The 26,363-nt window shown below is 35.1% G+C and overlaps 1 protein-coding gene across 12 annotated transcripts in view; it reads left to right on the top strand.

Moving 5' to 3' along the window:
- The window catches only part of rftn1a (raftlin, lipid raft linker 1a), a 213,844-nt gene that overhangs the window by 41,480 nt on the left and 146,001 nt on the right, over positions 1-26,363 (top strand). For 7 of the 12 annotated variants that reach the window (XR_015945354.1, XR_015945355.1, XM_088651501.1 and 4 more), the window contains exons 3-5: positions 11,596-11,779; positions 18,070-18,181; positions 25,391-25,973. Coding sequence is in view for 9 of the 12 variants with exons in the window: in XM_088651501.1 (XP_088507627.1) it covers positions 11,596-11,779; positions 18,070-18,181; positions 25,391-25,973 (879 nt within the window). In the remaining 3 variants the exon portion in view is untranslated. The remainder of the gene's footprint in view (positions 1-11,595; positions 11,780-18,069; positions 18,182-25,390; positions 25,974-26,363) is intronic. The other 5 variants (XR_015945356.1, XM_088651502.1, XM_087295659.2 and 2 more) reach the window with 1 other exon arrangement.

The raw sequence follows: 26,363 nt of genomic DNA, 5'->3' as shown, positions 1-26,363 counted from the left end.
CAAGGAAATTGTTAACTATTTCAGCACATAAGATCTCATACTCATTTTCTTGTCGCCTTAGTCCCTTTATTAATCTGGGGTCGCCACAGCGCCAACTTATCCAGCAAGTTTTTACACAGCGGATGCCCTTCCAGCCGCAACCCATCTCTGGGAAACATCCACACACACATTCACACAATCACTCATACACTACGAACAATTTAGCCTACCCAATTCACCTGTACTGCGTGTCTTTGGACTGTGGGGGAAACCGGAGCACCAGGAGGAAACCCACGCGAAGGCAGGGAGAACATGCAAACTCCACACAGAAACGCCAACTGAGCCGAGGTTCGAACCAGCGACCTTCTTGCTGTGAGGCGACAGCACTACCTACTGCGCCACTGCCTCGCCCCACATAAGATCAAGTAACAAAATTGCCTATATTTTATTGCACTTAGCAGCTATTTACTAAAGCTCTTCATGTATATAAAATTTCATTTTAAACTTTAAGCATGTCAGATAAAAACATAAACACTTGTTTGAGGACACAGATCACATTTTGTATTTGCAGTTTTTCCTGATGCGTTCATAAAGAGGCGCTGCAGGACTGGAGGATAGAAAAAAAGGTTGCCTAGTTTCTGCTTTCACTCATCAAAAAATGCTCTGTTTGCACGATTTGACTTATATCATCGTATCCAAATACTTTATAAATAATATTTCAAACCTCCTCTTTTGTTTATTGTATTTAGAAAATATCTCAAATCTTTTTTTTTCAGTGAGGCCATTGTAAAATGAAAGTTATACATTGCTTAAAACGGTTTAATTTGTGTATTGAATATACCTACATTGTTAAAGCTAGCTTTTGTTTGTTTTATATTGGTTTATTTATTTAATGTTTTATTGAATATTTTATTAGATACAATATTTTTAATTCTTTAAATTATTTCAATATAGCTTAGGCTAATTTATCGAGATATGACACGAAATTTGTTGAGTTTTATGTCTTTCTGTTGTATTCATATTGTGTATTATCTCCAAAATAAAAAAAAATAAAAAAGAAACGTAATGTCTCACGTAATGAGGAAACCCACGCGAACACAGGGAGAACCTGCAAACCCCACACAGAAATGCCACCTGACCCAGTCGAGGCTGGAACCAGTGACCTTCTTGCTGCAAGGGGAACGTGCTACCCACTGCGTCACTGTCTAAGAGTCATTCAAAAATTATTATTAAATGCTGGATTAATGAACAAGAAAGTTTTTACTACAACAGTTTTGCAAACAAGTTTTATACCATTTCCAGTTTATATTTTTTGAGCATACTGGATGTTACAAGTGCACATACATTGCCCATATTCATTTATTTATTCGGATTCCCATTAGCCACTAATAAAATCTTCCTTGGGCCCATCAAACACAACACAAAGTTACATTAATACATAACAACAAAGAAAAAAACATTAAAATACAAAATTCATACATCACATCCAGATTAACAATCCACTTAAAATTGTTCCATTACATTTTTCTTAAACAATTTTTTAAACCTCATTTTACCTGTTACAAAGCATGTAATGTCTGATGGCAATTTATTCCATGTTTTCATTCCTCTATACATTACAGTTCGTGGCTTTGCATTAGTTTTTGAAATGGTAAGCAAAAAATTTCCTTTTAATGCATGTCTTGTGTTAAAATGATGACTAGCATTACTATACAGACAGTACAATACACTTGGAACTCTTGACACAGAAATATTTCTTATGAAACACAGCAGAGAAAAAATTACTCTATTCTTCACTAATACCAACCTAAGGTTTTATGCATTTTTATATTATTAACTCCTCTATTGCAGTGTAAAATTAGTCGTACAGCTTTATTCTGGACTAACTGTAATTTAGTTTTAAGTCTTAACTTAATTAAGTCTTTACTTGATGCACTCGACCATACCACTAGACAATAATCTAGATAAAAAAGAACAATTGCCTGAACAAATTAAAAGATACAGTACTGTGGTAAAAATTATACACATCTCTTCATAATTGATAAACCTTTTCCCGTAACAATTACCATTTTATCTATCTGTTTTGACCACTTTAACCTACTATCAAGAAGAACTCCAAGAAGTCTAATTTTCTCTACCTGTGTAATAGGCACTCATTACAGACAAATTTAACTGTGGTTTACATTTAAATTGAAAGTTTGATCCAAACACAATACTTTCTTATTTTGTCAAATTTAAAACCATCTTCTTATTCTGTACCCACTTTACCACTAATTGTAACTCCTCATCTAAATCAGCAGATAATTTTTCTATCAATGCTGCTGGTAAATATAATGTTGTATCATCTGCATACAAAACTGCCCTTGCATACTTTAAAACCAAAGGAAGAACATTGGTAAAATAGAAAATAACATTAGTCCCATGGTGTTTACATTGTCATAATACAGCAAGTAATACAACAAGCATTTAGTTTGGACTAGCTTTTACAGCTGGACATTGCTTTACAATGCTGTTGATGGGTGAACATTAGCCAGTAGGGGAGTGTCTTTTGTTTCTCCAGGTGTGAATTATTAATGACTAATAACACTCCCACGCATGACCCATGCTGACCCAAAACAGACTTTACAAAATGTAAATCATTGTACTGTTTTCTTTGAATAAAAGAACATAATAATTTTCACATAATTGAAAAGTAAATATCCTAGCCCACAAGACTGGTTACTCAAAAGGCTTATTCAGGCCCATTCAGTGTGGTTTTTTGGACATTAGTACAGCTACATTTTTTTTCTCCAAAACCTAATAACTACGCATAATATTTTTTTTTCTAAAAAATGCAAGCATGTACATCCAAATTTCTCATATATTATTGTAGCACAGTTTTTGCTGACTACAAAATATACACATTGGCCAATACTATGTAATTAGTAGCTGAAATAAGCACAAATGTCAGGGCATGTCAAAACATCTTAGGGGGCCCAAATTCACCTCAACCCTGGTTAAAATCCAAAATGTGCACTGGGCTTTAGAAAAGATTTGTTCAAATTATAGTGCTAATAATAATTTTTACTCTAACAACTTGCATACAAACCAACATAGTACATTTAAATCCGTTATTTTGTAGGTACTTCAGACAGCCACAAAGCGTCGAAAGCCTTTAGACAAGTGTGGCTGCTGTGATACTTGATATTTAAGCACAAAAACATATTTCTCTGCAGGTGCTTTTTAACTGAGTCTCTGCTTCTCGTTTTAAGCTCTTGTACATTGACTTAGACTGAGGGATATTAGTTTAGAAGACTGTGAGGAGGAGAGAATGACTATTTACCCAAATCTTTAACCCCAGACTGAGTAAATTCAGGTGGAATTTCCCCATAGTAAATAAAGGGACAGATTATCGTTTATTTGGTCTTTCGGGTGAAGTGAAATCGTCTCTGTGTGTTGGTCTTACACAAACAAATGCATTTTCTCATTCTCTCATGCAGAGCTACAGCACTGAGTGTCCTTTGCCGCAGGCTTGTGCGTGATGTGCTGGTTAATATAATTCATGCTCTGGACTGGAGTGAAGTTAATAGACATCATAAAGTCTAAGACACTTCCGCAGTTTCAGCACTACCTGATGATTGCTAGCAGATTGTGTCATTTAGGGAAGTTTTACGGGTGTATGAGAGATACAGGGGGTCAGGCTTGGGAAGGATGACTTTGTATAATATATGACTTTGACTATGACTTTGTTGATAGATTTAACTGGATAAAGATTAAAGATATTCTGTTGAAGTTCTATCTTCAATTAGATTTTTCAATTGTCATATGTGAGAGAGTGACTTTTTTGCATGAAGCAGAAGGTTTTACACATGAAAACGAAAAACAAAAAAAAAACATATTTAATAAATAATTACATTTATATGGTTTAAAATGTAATGTATTTCATTGAGTGGCACAGTGGCTTAATGGTTAGCACTGTCGCCTCACATTAAGAAGGTCACTGGTTCAAGTCCCCGCTGGGTCAGTTGGCATTTCTGTGTGGAGTTTGCATGTTCTCCCCATTATGGCGTGGGTTTCCTCCGGGTGCTCTAGTTTCCCACGCAGTCCAAAGACATGCACTGTAGATGAATTCAAAAGACTATTGGCCATTGTGAATGAGTGTGTATGGGTGTATCCCAGAGCTGGGTTGTGGCTGGAAGGGCATACGCTAAGTAAAACATATACTGTAATAGTTGGCATACATACAAATTAAGCTGTTTTCAGTCATTTGGTTTTGATGACAAGCAAAATTTAGATTGAGGGCAGGAAGTAATAAGCTGAATGCGAGAAATCCCATATTTTTGCGATTTTTACAAGACATAAATAGAAAATAACAACATATGCTGGGCATGATCCTTATACACAATGAAGTGGGCCAAGTTTTCTACTGAAGTAAAATATATTTGCCTGTCATAGAGGTGGTATACTGTATAAGCTTACATTAAAAAATACTATAGTAAATACTATAGTGTTTGAAAGCATACTATAGACAATTACTTGAAATGAACTGTCGTAGTAATTATATTGTTGCTGTGGTACAACACAACTGTAGAAATAAACAAATTATTCAAATGGCTTCAGAGAGGCTTAATTATACACCATCACAATACACCACAGTTTACACTAACGTTACAGTATTTATTACAGTTTGTCAGTTTACAATGCTACAGTATTAATTAACAAAGAGTTGTACGCGTTATACACTGTACTATGTGGTTCAATATTATAAATTACTATAGTTTTTCTCCTATGCAGATTTTTTACAGACATCACAAAATAACAGATGAAAGCATACAAAAGCAGGGATGCATAGTCTGCATTTTTATTTATTTAGTTTTGTAAGGGGGAAAAGTGCTCCACAATAATAACCGTCTAGTTTTGTTGCAAGGGTTGCATTTCTCTTTTGTTCACCCCTGCTGGGCATATAGATGTTAAAGGGGTGGTCCAGAATGTAATTTTGAGGCTTGTTTGTGTTAATAAGATGCAAAGCAATGTGTGCTCATGTTACTTTAAGGAAATCATGTTATTTTTCATCAATTTCACTTTGATTATAAACAGCTACTCAGCTAACATGAAAATGACTGACATATTTCCTAGTTCCTCTGAAAGGCCTGCCCTCAAGTGACTCTGATTAGTCATCGTCATAATGTGCTGCGATTTGCGGATCGGCTTCATGTCACGTCCGTACAAGCACGCGCTTTTCTGCTGTGTAAACAGTCAGTCAACCTCCTGTCTGCTCTCTAAAATAAAATCTGACAAGTGTCTGTAACGAGTGAAAATGGGGTGCTGTTTCTGTAAGAGACATCGTCTTTGTGTGTCTATGTGTGTGTGTGAATGTGTGAACAGTCTGTGACAAGCGCATGTGCGGGGTACATTCTTTTTCTTTTTCTCTGATGCTCGAATTAAGTTATTTTCTGTAATATATCGTGACACTGTTGATAGAAGAATAAAGCACAAAATGTGGGATACCCCCTGTGTGAGCCTTGATTTATTTTTCTGCTGCTACACGAGTTAGGTGAGCTTTCCTGAATTTTTTTTAACTCAACGCGTTACACAGCATCTTTGACATATATCCAGAATATGCAGGTGTAAGTAATATGAATCATCTACATATCTTTTGCAACTTTATTATCCGAGATGTAAAACGCATGGAAAAGCTGCCTAGAGAGAATCAATTTAAAGTCACACACACACATACAGAGACACGCCGGTGAAGTGTGTGTGTGTGTGTGTGTGTGTGTGTTTGTGTGTGCTTATAGCAGTTTGAATGCTAAATATGAATTTGTAGCTAAATCATTTGCGTTGCAAAACAGCATTTCCCATTGTTTACATCGTTGCTACAGCATACCGTTAACACTGGACACTGTACCTGTCATGGTCAATTTTAACAAATAAAAACACTTACAGGTTGTAGTTCACAGCTTCTGCTTTGGGGAGATATTAACCAAATCCACCACTGAACTAGAAGAGATTCTGGAGCTGTTTTGTCAAATTATGCTAGCTATATATTTTTGAGTTCTCTGGAACATAATCAAAATTGAACTGTAAGCACTTCTCTCTTTGTGTCGTGTCCTTTGGACGCCCAAATACAGAAACTGACATAGCTCTGTGGAAACAGCAGCGTTTGGTCGCATTTTAGCTCTATCTTCTAAAACATTACAGCGCCTCTGGCCATGGCCCTTAGCTGCGCAGTGTGTGTGCACGGTAAAAGTACCTTTGTGATCTCACAAGGGCTGAAAGTATTTTTTGTAGTCCCCAAAATGTGTTCATTGTAGGCTTTGCTAAGCTAACTCTGTAAAAGCCAATGTCTCCCTTTTCATTGAACTTTGAGCGTCTTACATTCAGAGATGTTGTTTATGTTCACACAGCTAAATTACACACCAACTAAAGTTTAAAGTATAATATCGTTGTGGACCGCCCCTTTAATGTTATGGTTGTTTATTTCACCAAAACGCCAGTTTTGTCAGTTTTGTTTTGCAAGACATGGATTATTGCAAATCAAGACAGATATTTCATTACAGCGACTACATGCACGGTACGTTATATTTTCCTGGATGTGGAAGTGTGGTGGTTGCATTTGATTTTTAGATAACACAAAAACTTATGTATACACATAGCTAGGCCTGTATATCTTTATTGGTGCTGTTAAACAAATTATTGTGTTCAAAAAAAGTTTGTACACATAGATGTATTGAATAAATGTTTATTACATGCTGCCTTTTTTTACTTTCCCTCTTTATAAAGAAAAACTTTTGGAGTGCTATTAAAGCTGTTCAGCATTTCTTATTTTGGCCGATTAAAAGAATTACAAACAACATAAAACATTTTGATGCTCTGATAGTGAAAAATCCTATGTAGAAAAATCACTTCCTGCCCTCCATCTGAATTCCGTGCATCATCAATGATGTCAACATTCTGTATTAAAGTTTCATATTTATTTCTTTAAAATATTAAGCATATATTAAACATAACAATGACATTTTTTTATTATTACAATTTGTTTTATAATTTAAAGGATGTGCCTGTTTAAATATAACGCAACACAAACCTACAAACATGTAATTATAAATTTTTTAAATGTATTTTGAAACATGACCTGCAGCTACAAAAATTGCATAAATGGGCTCAATTCACCTCTCAAGTCATCATCTAGCTATGAATTGTGCAGATACTTATTCTGTGGAAACACTAATAAACCCCCTTCAGAGTGGAAGCGTGTTCAGACCATCACAGTTTTGTTTAAACAAGCTTCTCACACCTCAGAAAGATGATTGCAGTCAAGCAGAGCCCAGATTACAGCTTACTGCTGCCCTTAATAGTGTTGCGAATAATGAGCGCTGCAAATTAACTTTAATTACTGATTCCAGAAACAATTTGCTTGTAAAATCATTTCACCAAAATACTTTCAATCAGTTTGTACAGCATTTTAGTTTGGGTGTCAGCGATCGTGTCAGAAAGTGGCTATTTGGCAAGTAAGCTGTTTGGCAGAGATTTAAGTTTACACCCATCTTTTCATTTTTGTTTTTTTAACCCACACACCCATTTTCTATCTTATGTTTTTGAGTGTAATGGGGTGGATTTAGTAGTTTATGAAACTAACATATTAAATCATTAAAATATAATATTAATATTATTTTAGGTATGAAAAAGCACACTGTAAAATGCACATTGTAATGCATGGTAAGTTCAAGCTGTAATGCATAGTAAATTTTGTGCATTGACATATATGGAAGCTAATTGTCATTTTTCCTAATATCTGTGGCGCAGGATAGCCTTTTTTGGCTCATATTTTCATCCATTTTTCTCTTTCAGCCAAAAACCGATAATACCATTTTCTACCAGTTATTATTATGTTTTATGTTTTAATAATAATCATTAGTAAGTTTTTAATATTACTCAAATCTTTTTGAATTTACAATAATTTTCAACATTTTAACACATTCATCATGCAGAAAAAATAGTAATGCATTGAAATAGCAATTTAACATAACTTCTATATTGTAATATATTTAATATATAAATATGTTTTGCAGCCCCTTGGAATTAGAAATTACCCTAAATAAATTTTTTACAAGGTATATAACCAGCCAGTATTCAAAACGATCCCCTTACCTTAACTGATTCACAATGGTATGCTTGTAATAATGTTTAATAATTTAAGTTACAAGTAGGATTCAAGGGGGTCACACACCAGAAGCGTCACTCGTCGACGCACCGCGTAGCGCCATGCATTTCAGAAATCTAAACATAGGTTTCTATCAGGTATACACACCACACCACAGTGCGCCATCTGATTAGTTGAATTTTTAATATCATGCAAATGTGCGCGTCTGGTGTATGATACTTTCAACTGTCTTGTGCGCATCCGGTGTGTGACGCCCTTTAGCTTTATCCTAGCTATTTTGCATGCATAGCTGAAGGTGGTGGATCATTTATAGCCTTTTATTACACAGCTCTCTGCAGTTCTTAATTCTGATTGGTCAATCACAGCATTCCAATGGATGTTCAATTCATTTTTAATTCAATTTACCTTTATTTATATAGTGCTTTTTTACAATTTAGATTGTGTCAAAGCAGCTTCTCATAGAAGATTATAGTAATTTGAAACGGTGTCAGTTCAGTTTTCAGTGTTTAAATTCAGTTAATTTTAGTTGTTCAGTGTGGATTAATAAGAGTCCAAACACTGAAGAGCAAATCCATCGATGCGCAGTTCTACAGATCCCAAACCATGCAAGCCAGTGGCGACAGCAGCAAGGAAAAAACTTCACCAATTGGCGAAAGTGAAGGGTAAAAATCCTTGAGAGAAACCAGGCTCAGTTGGGCACGACCATTTCTCCTATGGCCAAACGTCCTGTTCAGTGCTGCAGTCTAGGTGCCGGGGGCCAGAGAAGGCTGGACGTCAACAAAGACTCGTCTGTTCCTGGAGCGTCACAGGAATCAGTCTCATGCTCTCCATTCCTCTATGACCATCACAGCAGCTGCTCGAGATACGGCCTTGTCCAGGATTATGGAAACCTTGGAATCATCTCGTTGTAGGTCTTGGATCGCATCAGTGGCCCTGCATAGTCTCTGGGGGCCTCGGGATGAATATAGTCCCAGGTGGAAACAGAGAATAAAGAGAATTATTAGTGTAGCTGCTGTTCATAGTGTATATGAACGAGATGCAGAAACCTGCATGGAGCACATTCATGCATCATACTATTAAATGATGCACAGAGTGTATGTTTTACTAAAAGTATAGGTCTTTAATCTTGTGTTGAACTGCGAAAGTATGTCTGAGCCTCGGACGTTATCAGTAAGGCCAATCCAGAGTTTAGGCGCCATAAATGAGAAGGCTCAACCTCCTTTACTTGACTTTGCTGTTCTAGGTACTAACAGAAGCCTTGAGTTTCTGTTAATCCCATTATAACAACCATTTATTCATTCATTATTTTTCTTTGGCTTAGTCCCTTTATTCATTAGAGGTCACCACAGCGAAATGAACCACCAACTTATCCAACATATGTTTTACAAACGGATGCCCTTCCAGCTGCAACCCAGCACTGTGAAACACCCATACACAGTCTTACACACTCACATTCACACACATACACTATGTTATTCAATTCACCTATAGTGCATGTCTTTGGACTATGTGGGAAACCAGAGCACCTGGAGAAAACCCACTTTGTTTACTACTTCCCAAAAGCGATTACTAATTAAAAAACGGTGCAGAGAAAATTGATTTCTCCTTTTAACAAAAATGGTCCCAGTGTACTTCACACCAAATTAAACAACAAACTAAAGTTATGTAATAAATCCAGCCAAAAGATTAAGTTAATTTTGAGTTCGTGTCAGCAATTTGAAACAACTCACCAAAGCAAACTTTTACATGTTTGAGCTACCATTGATTGATGGCAATTACACAATCATTACAAATTATATATAATAATTAAGAACTTCACATTCTTTGCCAAGTGTTTAATTTGTATCTCTTATCCTCAGAGGTCTGACAGGAGAACAACATTCAAAGCAACAGCACCAAGTTAGCAACATGAATACACTAGACACTTTCTGGTTCAGATGTATCTGCACCTGTCTGATCCCTCACAGAGAGATTTTGAAGACACAGAGGGGGTCACCACCATTTTGCACCTCATCTTTTCTATGATTCTGCACACACCAGGGGTTTCCTTGAGCAAATAGAAAACAATTTAAAGATGTTGTGGTGCTTCTTGTCCAGAGTGTTTTGGGGTAAACGCAAGTCATTGAAACATTTACAGCCCTTCCTACTGCAGTGCAGGGGTGTCATGGAGTTTAAAACAGCATACGGTCACTTAGCCTTTTTAAACTTCTTTAAGCCCTCAAACAAAATATGAAGAAGAACTTTGTTTCAAATATACCAAGCCTTTAATGTGAATTCTCTGCTTCGTGTCTGACGGCTGATGATGGGTTTTATTCTGTGATAACAACTGGCTGGATCCATTATCTCTTACTTATTACAGTAATGGGAATCAATGGCAGATTGTAAAAGACTTAGAAAGGAACTTTAATTTGCACTTTGAGAAATTTCATTCTATAAAATTTGAAGGTTATTAGAGATTAGACTGTATGGATATTGAAATCTAAACATATAGCTTATACACTAAATAAACTAATTTACAAAATTCTGATGTGTCAAGACTAGCAATTTCAGTACTAAATATATAACAATAATAGTTGTGATGTGATGCAAGCTAATTGGTAGATGTTTGGATGACATTCTCCAGTGAAAATTCAAATTTGCGCCAAAATTTTAAGACATAAAATTTTAAATCACAGTATCCACACTGATGCTGTGATTGTAAATCACTAGAATTGCACATTTCACAAGAAGGCAAAACTTAAAGACAGCATCTATAATATAAAATGTTTAATATACAATTTATTAATGTGATGGCAAAGCTGAAGTTTCCACATCATTACATTTACAGTCTTCCGTATCACATGGTCTTTCAGATATCACTCTAATATGATTATATGGTGCTCAATAAAAGTTTTATTTTATTATCAATGTTGAAACTATTGTGCTGCTCAACATTCTATAAATTAAACAACATTTATTTGTCGTTCAATTATGTTGCTTATAATTGAAATTGGTCAATCTTATATACTTGATTAATATAATAATTTAAATAATTGTGTTATATTACACTGTAAAAATACAGGTTTCCACACAATTCATTCAGGTTGTCCCAACCTGAATCAATTAATTTAACTTAACAAATTGAAGTGGATTGAGCATAAAACAATTAAGCTGTCCTCACAAAACACTCTAGAATTATGTTGTTTAAGCTCATAAGTAGTTTAAACAAGCAGCAAAATAATTTTTGGAGTTATGTCATAGCATAGCTTATCAAACACAGTCATATAATCATTATAAATGCTTTTGTATTATTTAGTTTAATTGTTATTATTAATATTTTATCAATTATAATAGATATTGTATGTCACAATAATAAGTTCAGGATTTAGAGTGATTATTATTATTATTTATTTTTTAACATTAGTGGTTATCTGGCCAAATGTTGACAATTGAAAGAATTGGTAAATGTTTTATTTGTGTGTCTGTTTCTTCAGAAGTGGCCGTGTCCTCTGTGCTGTGTCTGTCATCAGTCAGAGAGCTCCCGGTGCAGGTGTGTGATTTGTATCAGAAGGGATTCGTTCTGGCTGCTGTCCATCCTTTTGTTCACTCCTGCGGCCCTGCTAATGCTAACCTACAGAAGCAGCTACACCGAGCAGTGCTCATCAGACAAACACACAGGTAAACTACACACACTCAGAATTCGTCAGCATACAGCAAACATCATTTAACATTCAAGACAGATTGTAAAAATGGGCAGAGTCAACATCCATAACGTTATAAAAGGTTTCTAATTCAAGTAAACACTATTTTATTTTTAGACCTCGGTGCTGAAGTTTTCTTTCATGAGATTCGCCATATTAGAATGATGTTTTCTTTCATGAGATTGGCATATTAGAATGATTTTTGAAAAGAGAAGTGTTAATGACAAAGTCTACCCATGCACATGACAACTTTTGATATGGCTAAAAACGGATTAACTCAATGTTTTTGGTAATCAACTATGATGCTGAGGTGACCAAGGATGCAACACTCAAACATATCAAATCACCATCAAACTAAATTTTACTAATACCTGTTTGACATACATCATAATATATAAAATTCACTAACTCTAAGGGCCTTTTTAAGACTTTATAAAACTTAAACTATTTAAGTTTTATACATTTTAAGACCTTAAAGCCCCTTTATGTTTCAAACGGTAACATTGGTGACATTTTAACATGCTGTATATATACTAAATAATTATTGCAAGAAAGTACAACTAAACGATCTTAGCTTGTGATAACATCTTTTCAGTGCAGTATAATTCATAAGTGTGGTAATGAAGAACAATTCAGTTGTTTACCTGACAACCTCTATAAACCTCTATCAACCTGTATAGTCAGGGGGTAATGTAACTAACTGGGTGCAAATGTAGTACACTCAATCCCTCCTATCAGAAATAAGCTAGAGTGCAATCTTTTTCAAAATACAATGTAGATCTTTTCATTATCTCATTGGGTTATTCTGTTTATTGTACCATGTCATTAAAGTGTGGTTAAAGACTGCATTTGATTAATATATTGATTAAAATCTATATTTTAATGAACTAAAACCTAGTTACCACTGAATAAAAAAAAATATAAAAAATATACAAAATATAATAATAAATAACAAGTTCAATTATTATACTATTAGTGTAGCACTAAGTGATTAACTTAATGTAGGATTTTTTTAAACACAGAATGAGTAAATATGATTACATTTTCTGTCATTTTGCTTTTAAGTGAAGTTTCACAAACTCATTTCGAGAGGAGCATGTGATATGATTGATCGCAGCTGGTCTCTCATATATAATCATTAGTTAGCCAATCAGATTTATATAAATTCACTTAAGTAGCCTGGCTAAAACTACCCCCTTACACCCCATCTTGCCCTTTCCTCCTTTATCAGGAGGAGCTCTCGAAAACTACCTGATCTCATACCCCCCTTACATGCGTATTGACCAGGCGGGAGCCCTTGGCACAATTGTCTCCAAGCTCAAGATTTTCTCCTGGGACCACATGCCAAACCTGCTATTAATATCAAGCAATATCCAAGTGCAAACTCTTGAATTTAATATTATGGGCTTGTTCCCCCACAGTCCGAAGACATGTGCTATAAGTGAATTAAATAAGCTAAATTGGCTATAGTGTATGTATGTGTGTCAATGTAAGAGTGTATGGGTGTTTCCCGGTGTTGGGTTGCAGATAGGAGGGCATCCGCTGTGAGAAACATATGCTGAATAAGTTAGCGGTTCATTCTGCTGTGGCGACCCCTGATTAATAAAGGGACTAAGCCAAAAAGAAAATGAATTAATTATTAATTATATGGTCTTGTCCTTAGTAGTGAAAATATATCAATGTATTATTAAAAAGTACACCTATATTTGTTTCATGAATAAAAAGATGACTTTAATGAATAAAATTTGTGTTATGATGGAAAATGGGGGGGGGGGGCAATTTACAATTGTTTTCACCGTATTTCTAAAAAATAAATGCAGTCTTTGTGAGAATAAGAGGCATCTTTGTCTAAAAGGGTCTATTGAAATGACTCCAAACTTGTAAACTATATTTTATGTATTTTCTATCGTATTCTTCATGAAATCAACAAATTTGTATTTTATTACTTTGTGTGACTGTATAAGGTCTCAAGTTTTGTATGCACTGTTCAGAAATGGCAGTAAAATGCTTTGTAATTGATGTATTTTATACATCTTTATGTAAGCACATAATGTTGATGCAGCATCATGCAAATTATAAACCACACAATACATCATATTCATAATATCATAATACACTGCCCTGCCAAGTTTCCATTTGTTTCAAGCCATGCATATTTGAATCCCCTCTGAAAAGTAAAAAAAAAAACTTTTGGTCACTTGCAATCATTTCCAGCTCCTGCTTCACTTTCCCACTATAAAGCATGGTCTAATAATGGTGGTGATATTAAAAGATACAATTCAGCTCATGCAGTTTATTAATGATGCGTACAATATACAGGCACATTATGCACACACAGTCATTAAAGCCTGATTATGAATTTACTTTGTAAGGGTTTTCTATAGGGAAAAGCTTATTGGGCAATCTAACATGTTTCATATTCTTACTAATTCTGTTCCCTTTAACATGTCATTCACAGATTTTAAGGAGGTGTACTGAATGTGATAGTTTAATATTTTGACTTAATTACTACATTAGTGGTTAGGTAAATTGGATTATTGGAAAAATCTGATATTGCGATATTTTATTTTTCTGCAATAAATACAGGTGTCGAAATTGCGACCATTTTGGTCGCATATGCGCCTCAATTTTAATTTATGCGACCTCATAATATACTTGGGAGTATTTGTGCGAGTGCATATACTAGTTGTAGTGTGACCTGTTTAGATTTTTTTCTAAAATCGTGCTGAATCGCTCTTGCTTGCCACTATATTGGTTTATATTAGCTGTCAATCACTCAAGGCTTTCCGCCGTCAGATGACAGGGAGCTTTTGTGACCTCGAGAAATGCAAGCGGCTGAAAAGTATACAGGTTTGCAAACCCCACCTAAAGTTACAAATAATGGCAGCAATGAGAGCGATCATGACATGGTAAATGTTGATCCGCCAGCCGAGATCAATCAAGTATTTTTGGAGAAGGTGCCTGAATTTCGATGCGTTCCATTCACTGCGTGTTCAGCGCAAATGTCCGCTTACTCCGCTAAATGTTAAATCAAACACTGTTCACATCATTGCCAAAAAAGCTCGCCTATATTGTTTAGTTTTTAACTTCAGAAGAAATAAATCAAAATTAAGAGTTTTTCCTTAAACAAGTAAAATGATCTGCCAGTGGGGTCAATAAAATAATCTTGTTTTCACTTTGAAATGTAGATATTTGGACTAGAAAGCCTGTGTAAAGTGAGAAAAGCTTTTTTGCATCAATCATATAGATTCTGTATAAATACAGTAATTAAATACATTTCGGTAGGGTCAACTGTAATTTAGAATAAAAAAGGCATATCTTGATGTGACTATTGCAGATGTACACATTGTGATATCAATGCTTAAACGATAAATTGTGCAGCCCTAGTACAAACAGAGTACTGAACTGTTGTCAGTGGATAAAGCTGGAAAGTGTTTAGTCCTTCATAAGGGTGTTTCTATGAGGGTATGAAAAATATGACGTTATACATATGATGGGAAAAGGTTGTTTCAAAGAAAGTCTGATTTACTATGCTGATTGATGAAAAATTAATAGAGCAAAGATTTTTTTCTTTGGAATAAGGTTTTTTTAGATGAATCATTTACAATGAGACCAACGCGGTGCATTAACCTGTTAACCTCTTGCTTGGCGCTTATTTATTTTTTCATTCAATATCATTCGAAAACGTAAATGCTTAAACATCTGCCTATACTACAAACACGTTTACTTTTCTGTATTATTAGCTAGGTGACTTACTCTGCTATGGAATTAAGTTTCTCTTTCATCTTTTGATAAGTGGCTGCAAGATGTATTGAGCTTTATTCATCTGGAAAAGCATCAGGTATATGATGAAGGGTAACACTAGTCTGTTTGGAGAGATCTGTCAGCATTCATCTTTTTATTTTAAATAATTTAGTACTTTTTCTATAATGTTTCATTATGTATGTGTAAAAACTCATGTATCGGTTTTGTTGTTGAAATATGTGTATACACTTGATAATATCTTTTATGTTTAAAGTGAAATGATTTAGCATTTATTAATTATCTGGGCTTGTCATACTCTGTTTGACAATGCATTTGTGTAACAACAACAATGAAAAACTAAATTTTTTAAATGGATGAATTTAGATTTTTTGCTATAGTTACCAAAATAATCTCAGGGTCCCACACAATTTATACAGGATGTCTTAACAAAAAATGTATTAAGTTTACATAACAAGTATAAGTGGATTAAACTTAAACAATTAAGTTGTCCCATCAAAAAATAACAAATTGTGTTGTTTCATCTCATTTGAAATTTGTAGTTTGAACAAGCAGCAAAAAAAAGGAAGTAATTTTTGGTATAGGAAGCAAAATTTTTACGTCAAATTTGGAACATTTTGGAATGTAACTAAGCTAGACAAATGGATTTGATCAAATATTTACTTTAGCTTAAAGAATAGTTAAGTTGAATAGAAAAGAATAGAAAGTTGAACTAGGAATTGCACCCCGGTTCAAAAAGACACAAAGGCAAAGAGCAGGTTCCCAGATTGATGACAGATTTAAGGGTGCTTTCACACTAGCCTTTTTGGTCCACACCCGGGTTGGTTTGACATCAGAGTACTGTAAATTAGCTAGTGGGAACATGTCTTTTGAACTTGAGTGCTCACCCATGAACCATACTTGAGTCCGCCTAAAAAAGGTGGTCTGTATCTCTGGTCCGGTTCACTTCTGATATGAATGCAATCATACCAAATAAGGGAACTGAACCGCCAACTGTACAACAAACATTAGTTTTCATAATGTTCATTTATGTGTGTGTGTATGTCTGGGAATCACATACTGTACCTTGGTGACAAGTGGGACTGAGCCTGGGCAATCACAGTGACAATGTCTGCTCGCTTCTCCAAAAGCAGCTTATGCAGACATCACGTTCATCAAGTTCTGAACTTTTTAAATATTTTTGTGGCAGATAGATGCGAGTCGCTTTCTGTATGTCCAAAACCAAAATATTCAGTAAAAGCAGAACGACTGCAATGTGCTTATGTCTTTCTGTTTTGAGGCTTGGCTTTCGTGTCCGCCACCTAGCAACAGCTGTACACACAACAGCAGCTCGAAAACACAAGCGTATCAGGGTTCAGAAGGAAAAAAGACGGTGTAAACAAATCAGATGAGAAGGTGGCAAGGGGGGGACAATCGAACGTGGGTAAAGTCCAGGCAATTGAACCAAGTGTGAAAGCACCCTAAATCGTGTTCAAAATAAAAGCAATGGCACGCTATACAAGGAATATTTTCCATATTAAAAGGAGTTTTTGTCCTAACCAACACCTGAAATTTTTATTTTAGAAACGGCTTTATTTTTTGTTGCAACAACAGAAAACTGACAATGATCACCTCAGGTAAACCTTGTGTGCTTTATTCAGTGTTAAATTATAATAATTTGAGTTTGAATGCCATATTACATGACATTTATTGTCATATACTTAAAGCAACTAGCAGGTAGTTTACCTCAGATCTTAAAAGATTTGTCTCAGTGTAAACCAACACATATCAGTGATCCAGCATGTACATATAATAATGGTAAGTGGTGTAATATGTATTAATTAGATTGTAAACCTTACCCTTTTGTTGGAGTGCAGTAAGTGCACTATTCTGTGTTTCTGAATGGCTGTATTTAAATTTCTGTCCTGTTTCCTCTGGTGCAAACAGCCCAATTACTTATCACTACAAATCTAGTCATGTGGCATGTTGTTAGGACACGGGTTACAATGTAACCTCCTCACCTAATGTTTACATTCATGATATTTATATTATTTGCTTATTAATAACCTCATGTGGAACTCTGAATCAGCGGCTCATTTTGGAGACTGCTACTGTTCGCCAGAGGAATATAATTGGCTGAAATATAATTGGCTAAACTGGCATTGGGCGTGTTACATGACCAAAACAGAGACAGCTATTCCAGCATGTAACATTTTCAAAACAGATTATCTGACTTCAGCATTGTTTTTTAGATAAACAAGAATGTTCACCTAGCATGTTTCTTAAATATTTGCAAACATATTATGGTATTTTTATGCTTTTGAAGAGTCAAAAACTTACAGCATGTTTAAGTAGTAAAATTAAAACTTTTTACATTTTAATTCTCTTTAGCGATAATGTGCTAAATATATTTTAAGTATTCCAAAGCATTCATCAATCCTGATCATTTAAGCTTGGATAGCTCATTTTCACATCTGTTTTCTGTATATTTGAATAATAGATGTATTTTGTTTGTTTTTCCTGCAGTAGTTCTGACAGTGGTCTGCTGAACTGGGTTGATCCTCATCTGTCGACAGACGTGTGTTACCTCGGCCACCAGGACCCAGACTCAGACGTTATACAGGGCTATTTGAAAAAGGTTAACCGTCTTTAATAACTGCATTTGTTTTCATTCAAACTGAAAGCAGCAGGTCAATGTATTTTTTCATTTACTTACTAAACTTTAGTACCACCCTTAATGTCATCAAACCATTAAAGATGGCACCAAAAACCCACTTACTTCAAACTCTCTCTATCTTTGTCTCACAATACGGCTGTAGAACCTAAAACATAAGCTGACAGGCTGCTCCGTAGACACTGACACCCCACATTCATCTGCTGTTCCATTAGTCGTCACCCTCTCGCCTTTTCAGTAATTGCATTTATCTGAAGATAAGCAGTGTTTGACTGAGTGTGCGTGTGTGTGTAAGGAAGTGTTTGAGCCGTGTGACATTTACTGATGATTTAGACGTATGTGTGTGTGTGGCGTGACAGTACGATGATTGGAAAATATGGTTTTCATTAGCATCTCCTGTCACAGCTCCACAGAGTTTATTTTAAAAGCATCTGCAGCAAAACGCACCACCTTCTTTCTCCAAAGACACTGTAAAATTATTCACATTACACCAGAATACATTATCTTTGACTGTAAGCTTTAAGTGAACACTTGGGAGAGTTGTCATGATAATCAGTAGTGCTGATGAACATCCAGAGCAGGGTAGTAATGGATTATATAATCTGGATTGTGTAATCAAATTCCAAATACTAATCAGTAATTATTATTTATTATCTACACAGTGGCCGTAAGTTGATTACAATTAACTGATTCTCCTAATTTTCTCTCTTTTTCCAATTTTTTTCATAATTCACTTGTGATTCTTTATGATTTTTAACATTTGCAATATAGCTGCTTTTCATTTAAAAATATGTACTTTTTGTGTTTTAGGATGAAATATTTAATGTAGTGATGATATTGTTGTAATTTTTTATGTTGCTGTTTTCTTTTCTTTTTTTGTAGATTTATTTTTTTTCATTTTGCTCTTATTAGATAGGACAGTAATGAGACAGGAAACTAAGTGGGAGAGATAGAGTGGGGTAGGGTTGGAAAATGTCCTTGAGCCAGGATTCGAACTCAGGACACCCTGACGTGCTACTGCACCATATGTCAGTGCACTAACTACTAGGCTATTGCGCCGACATGTTGCCATTTTCTAAGTTTATTTCATATGAAGTAAATGTTTTGAATCATAAGGGTTAGTTTTTTCAGTGTTTCTCTCAGCAATCAATATTAGTGTTAGAATTTCGAAGTATTAATTGTCAATACATTGCACTTTAATGTTAAACGTAAATGTTGAAAATTGGTAACACTTTACTTGAAGGGGTGTTCATAAAATGTAATTAAACCTTTATAATCTTGAGATGAGATATGCATGTTAATAACAACTGTCATTAAGGGCCCTATCATACATCCGGCGCAATGTGGTGAAAGGCGCGACACAATTGTTGTTTGCTAGTTTCAGCTTGGCGCAAGAGTCGTTTTGACGTTTTGCACCACGCTGTTTAAATAGCAAATGCATTTGTTCTGGTCTAAAAAGGAAGGCGTTCTGAGGCGCATTGCTTGCGCGTTGCTATTTTGAGAAACTATAATAGGTTTTTCAATAGACCAAAAAAGTCTAGCGCAGAGCGCGTAAGTTGTGTGCCTCGCTTACACACTGCTTAATACACACAAGATGTAGAGCAATATCCAAATATCTTTACAAATGAAAAATAATTAAAATATTAAGGATATATATAGGATATAATAAGGATATATACAGTATAGTATATTAATATAAAGGATTAAAATATTACAAAACATATTATTTTCTAGCCTACATGAATTTAAAAACAACTCCCTTCATGCCTTCTTCACCTCGGGAGGCTTTTTCAGTTCATTCATAACAATTTGCTTTTGTATAATGTTATTTTTATTAGCAGTATTATTTATTATATCCGTTTTATTAAAACAAGCTTGAATTTGCCCACATGTCAGGTTTCAGACCATATGGGGCACAGCATGTGTGTTTGGATATAACTCAGTTTTTGACCACACTTGGTTTTTATTGTTCATTTATTCGTTTGCTGGAAATTAGAACTGAATTTAGAAATAGTTTTGAAACAAATCTTTGTGCGTAACAAACAAAATTAATTATTTATGGGCTAATTGATGTCTGTGCATACAAGGTTTCCCTATCCACGAGAGCGAAAGTGAAAGTAGATTATGAGATGACTTATCTCTCAACTCTGTTTTCTTGCTAGTGAAATGCTCAGTTTTTCCACCTACACTTACATTACATCATGTAAATAGCAAATGCGCTCATGGCGCGACAAAAATGGCTCTTAAAGGGAATGGGACATGAGACTCTGATTGGTTTATTCTCAAAACACACATATAACTCATTAAGAAAATAAACTCAACCCTTTTAGACCATGCACCACAGTGCAAAGCGGATTTTTCCGTCCTTATTTGCACTTTGTGCATGGACCGTCAAAATAGAGCCCAAAGTGTCTTTTGCTCAGATGACATTAGCAACAATTCCAGCCACATATTTTTTTATATACTTTTATTTTTATTTCTCTTTTTTTTAAAGAAAGAAAAAAGAAAAGACAAGAAATACAAATAATGTGTATATATATATATATATATATATATATATATATATATATATATATATATATATATATATATATATATATATATATAAATACAAAAAAAATACAATAACACATCGGAACTTAAATTGGTCAACTGGTCAACCCAGGCTCATTCTGGAAATGAAGCCCTGCGGACGTTTCAGGAGATTGTGAAATACGTTGTGAAATATGTATTTGTGCAGTTTTTGTTTTCGTGAATCCGTTCGCGAATCCGTTTTCGCCGTTCACGTCTGTGCTGTTCTCACATAAAGCCACCAATGACCGCTGTCGAGCGACCGTCTGTCCGACTGACTGACTGAACGATAGACTGGGTGTCCGGCCAATCGGCCGTTTTCAGAAGGAAGCTTGGGTTGGAACTGGTCATATATTTCCTTACTGGTCACATTAACAAATACATATAAAGATCAGTTTACACTGTGTAAAGGCAAAAGTACAATCCATTCCTCCTAGTATTGCAGGTATTTGTCTATTTGTAGTTTTAAAGAAAAAGTCATTATAATTTGAACATTAAATACGATATCCATACCATTCAGATTTTGTAGGAGATTCGATTTGTAGTTATTTTTGAGTTACAGTTTTCATTTTGGATATGTGCATAAATGAGTAGGATAAACTTTTTATTCGATAAGTAAAAGATGCACATAAACTACGATGGAAACACTTTTACCGAACAAATTCCAGAATGTTTATTAAAAAAGGTCATGTGATTTTGAAATAAGAGATCCTGTGGTAATAAAATGTGTGTGAATAGACAAACCAGCAGGCTGACCACATTGTAAAACACCTGAAATGTAGTTTTGGCCATTCTAAAATGCCTTAAGCATTTCAGTATTAGTGTTATTATATTAGTAATGACCAATGACCTCCAGACTTGTCAAGAGCGTCTGCACTCTGCATCTCATGGTTTTAAATCCACCACATGTTCATTGTGTGTCGGCATCCTCTTCTGAGGCGCAAGTCATTCATTAAAAAAAGAAAAGATTAACGCAGCGTCTCCTTCTGCAGTAAATTATGTTTTTACTGTTGATTTTTGGTGTCGGTTAATCAGGAAGTGACAATTTTGTTCTCTTTGACTCAGATGGAAACGCTGCTTTTATGCAATATTCCTGTTTTGCAAATAATTTTAATTAGCATTTTTGGATGAAAATATTGCTAGTGTTTGACATTGTTTGTTATGACAACTTGATATTACCAAGACATCAAAACTTGTCATAAATATGACATGAAATATGTCATGAAGCTATAATAAAAATGTCATGAATTTTATAACACCATCATTAATAGTTATTTTTACCTCAACTACAGTGGTACAAGCTAAATCTTTAAATCATTAAAATCATCTTTGAATTATTAAAATGTCATTGACAAAATTTAATGATGCTGTTAAAAATTATTTGACAGAGAATTGATACTTTTAATGACACATTTTAAGACAAATACAACGTTTCTGTCATGTTGTCTTGTTTATGTGAAGTTGTCATAACAAACAATGTGATCTTTGCATTTAAAATGGCATAACTGAGCGAATGGCACTTAACAACAGTTGCAGTATGCATAAAATTAATTTTAAAAAAGTTACAAATTATTCTACTTCAATATATGTGACTAAGTGTAATAAAAGTATTCTAAATGTAATGCAAAGGTAGTCAGATCACATTATCGATAATGTGTAATCTAAGGGGCGGTTCGCACCAAACACACTTTTCTATTCTGAGGACGCGAGGCACACTGCACTTAATAACATTTGCAGTATGCATAAAATGTGTCATGTCAAGATTATAAATGTTACTTATGAACACCTTACGAACACCCCTTCAAGTAAAGTGTTACCGAAATATTTAACTGATTAATATTTGTAACAATAACACAAATTAATTGTTTTATAACATTTTACCTTAACATTTTGCCGTCATTGCAACCGTATCATTGTACAATAACAGTACAGTGAACACCAGTAATATATTGGTTCAAGACACAATGCCTGGTTTCCTTATAAAAAGCTTCCAGATGGAAGTTTATATAAAACCAAACCAACGTTGCATAAACTAATTGTAGTGATGAACTGTTTTTACACTGAAGCAAAACTTTTTAAAGAACCATCTTGAGGCCAAACATGTTTTTTTTTAAAAGGAGTGTCTTAGAGATGTCAGTGCTGAGACAGTGTCAATCAGCCGTGCATCCCAAAGTACACTGGGTGAGTGCAGCCAACGCAAGTCTGTCAAAAATAAAATGATAAAAATAAAAAAAACTGCGAAGCTAACTGATTTCATCACTAAACGGATATCCACAGACTGCAGACCCATCAAAATTGTTCAAGACCATACAGGTCACCATCAAGGGGGACTATTGATACAAAAATACATGAACTGGATGACACTAAAAAAGCTAAAACAGTGAGTCAGTTGGCAGAAGGCATTTTCATTCACTTACGAGAGATCACTGGACATCAGTGTGTAACCAAAACTACCTCAGAGTAACAGCACTCCTACTATTCAATAAAAACTGGCATCTGCACTCATACACTTTAGGCAATTATAAAATAAGAAATACAATAATAACAATAAAAAGGTAAGAAAAAATTGGTCACACTTCATTTTGATGGTACGTTTGTTGAATTTAAGTTATGTTGCATCAACATGCCAACTAATTCTCATGTGATTCTAAGTAGACTGTTAGGTTAGGGTTAGTGTAAGATGAAATGTACTTGCAAAGTTTCATATATTCTTAAATGTCTGTAGAAGATGCAGTATCAACAGATATTAAGCAGTCTACAAATACTCAAATAGAGCATCAAAATAAAGTGTTATCAAATAGAGGGTCTTTTTCTTTTGAACTAGATAGTCATGCATTTCTTTATTTCAACACTGCATATTTACATTTTATATTTTAAGTTTGCAATTAATCAAGAATAATCAAAGACCATGATTGCGATTAATGTGATAAAAAAAGGCATAAAAACAGACTTTATCCCAGATTATCCTACTTCAAAATAGTACAAGATTATCCTACTTCCATATATGTGGCTAAATGTAATAAAAGTATTCCAAATGTAATGCTAACATAGTCAGATTACATTATGGAGAATGTGTAATGGGGCCAGTTCTAAAGGGGCCGATCACACCAAACGCACTTTTCCGTTCTGAGGAAGCAAGGTGCACTGCACTACCTTTTTTGTTGACAAGAAAAAAAGAAGTGTGCTGTGCTTTTTATGTCGCTAGGCAACCACTGATATTAGCCCTTTTCACATATACAGACCTTTCCGGAAAATTACCAGCAATTTTCTGCACAATTCTTAACCATTCTCAGAATTTGTAATGTAGTCAAAGGTGTAAACATTTAGCTGCGGTTCGTGCTTTTGCCTTTTGCCTCTGGGACAAAGCAGCTGCATGAATGCTAAAGCTTTAAATAAAAGTAAAACCATCAACAAAAGCAAGGCCATTTCTATGTTTACAAATACAAGTGCAGCCGATTAGAGCTCATTAATAATGTCAGAATTTGCCAGTATTATAAAATGGATGTTTAAATGGTCTTTTCCGGAAAATTCTGGAACGTCCTTGCCTGTGTGAACAGTGCTTTTTGTAATCTACTGGTAAAAGTAGTTATGGAAATTTTCTGCATATTTACCAGTGTCAGTGTGTGAAAAGAGTTATTGTAATAATTGTAATATTAGCAAAAACTCATTCATTCATTTATTCATTCATTTTCCTTCGGCTAAGTCCCTTATTTATCAGGTTTAACCACAGCAGAATGAACTGCCAACTATTCCAGGATATGTTTTACACAGTGGCTGTCCTTCCAGCTGCAACTCAGTACTGGGAAACGCCTATACAATATCTCATTTACACACACTTATACACTAACAGCCAATTTTGTTTACCCAATTCACCTGTAACGGATGTTTTTGAACTGTTAGGTAAACCGGAGCAAGCGAACACGGGAAGAACAGCGACCTTGCTGTAAGGCAACAATGCTAACCACTAAGCCACCGTGCCGCTCCTTAGCAGAAACTGCAAAACAACAAAGAATGAACAGACGGAGAGCAGTTGCTCTGTACTTGATAAAGAGTGAGAGGTATACCCTCTCAGGGGAGAAAGTAAAACGAAGGTCCGTTTGGGTACTTTCCCTTAAAAAGAAGCCATACAGCTCCGGATAATTCAACAGCAACCATTTGTGCCTCCTCCATCTTTAAAAGTTACCATAATTGTCTTGACAACACAAACACTTCTGTCACCTCAACAGAAACTCTTCTTTCATTTGGTTAGAGACAATGAAAAAAGACACAACTAACGTAGGCCACTTTTTCTGCTCAGAGTTGACTTTTTTTCCCAACTACAGGCACACAATGTGCAAAGGCAAAAGTGCGAGACAGAGCACATAAGCAGCATGCAAAACACTTGGAAAACGGCTCCTCTCAACATTAGAGCACCTTTAAGCAAGCACCTTTAAATCCTTAAAAAGGCAACTCTCATCGTAAAAAGCTTGTTTGGTGTAATTGGCGCCTAAGAAATTATAAAACTGACTACAAATTCTGTCATGTAATTTGTAATCAGTAACTGTTTACAATTCATAAGTAATCTACCCAGCTCTGTCAATATCTTACTACTACTGTTTGCAGGTGCAGGATTTGGCTGAGCAGGGTGACCTGTTTGTGGGACTTCTGCCACAGCCTGGAGGGGGGCCGTATTATGTTGGTCACTGCGAACCAGAAGAGCTTTCATCATTGCACTCAAGTCCATGTTCTGTACATTATTGCAGCAGACCTCAAACCATCAGCCCTGTGAGCCAACAGGATAGAGACCATGGAGATCGTCAAAACCAAAATCACACAAACTCAATGCTAGATTCGGATAGCCAACATAATGAAGACTTTCTGAACCACAGCCATCAAAAACAAAGCACAGAGAGCAGTCAGTGCTGGAATAATCAGAACCCTTTCACTGAAAACCATCAGCGTTCAGATTATCAATACTTAAATGCTGAAATTGAGTGTACACAAGCTAAGGATTTCAAGAACTGTTTGCCATCGGATGAGTTTATTTTAAGCACTTGTGCACCAGAGCCGCATCAGAACCTGAGTGCTAGAATGCAGTCTGTCTTGGCCAGCTGTGACTTGGCAGAAAAACACAAAAGAGAGCACAGAGAGGTCAAAAGCCAGGACAAACCCAGCAAGCAAACTGGAAACCCCCAGATGATGAATCGTAAGTGTGAAGTTAACAGAAAAACATAGAAAAAGTCAGGTTTAGTGAACAAAATAAATAACAAGCACTTTGCATTCATACTTGCTATCAAATAATTCTAACTGGAAATACAACTTACACCTTAGTAGAAATTATGTTATGGCAACAAATATCTCATTATGGTCAGCGATATTAATTAAACCACTGTCAGTAGGGGCACTGTGTTGTGTTTTGTTTTGTTTTGCTGAGTGTGCTCTTAAAATGTTGCCATGTCCATTACAGTTTTTCTCAATTGCTTTCCCATTTTTTTCAAAATATTAAGTTTAAATCTCTAAACCATCAGCTTATTGTTTACTTCAGCGTGGCATTTCTTATTGATTTAAGCAAATGCTTTGGCACGTGTGCAAACAG

Source organism: Danio rerio, chromosome 19, assembly GCF_052040795.2.
Source record: "Danio rerio strain M-AB ecotype USA chromosome 19, GRCz13ab, whole genome shotgun sequence".
NCBI lineage: Eukaryota > Metazoa > Chordata > Actinopteri > Cypriniformes > Danionidae > Danio > Danio rerio.
Note: the sequence above shows the minus strand (reverse complement) of the source record. Positions and strands in the feature narration are given on the sequence as shown.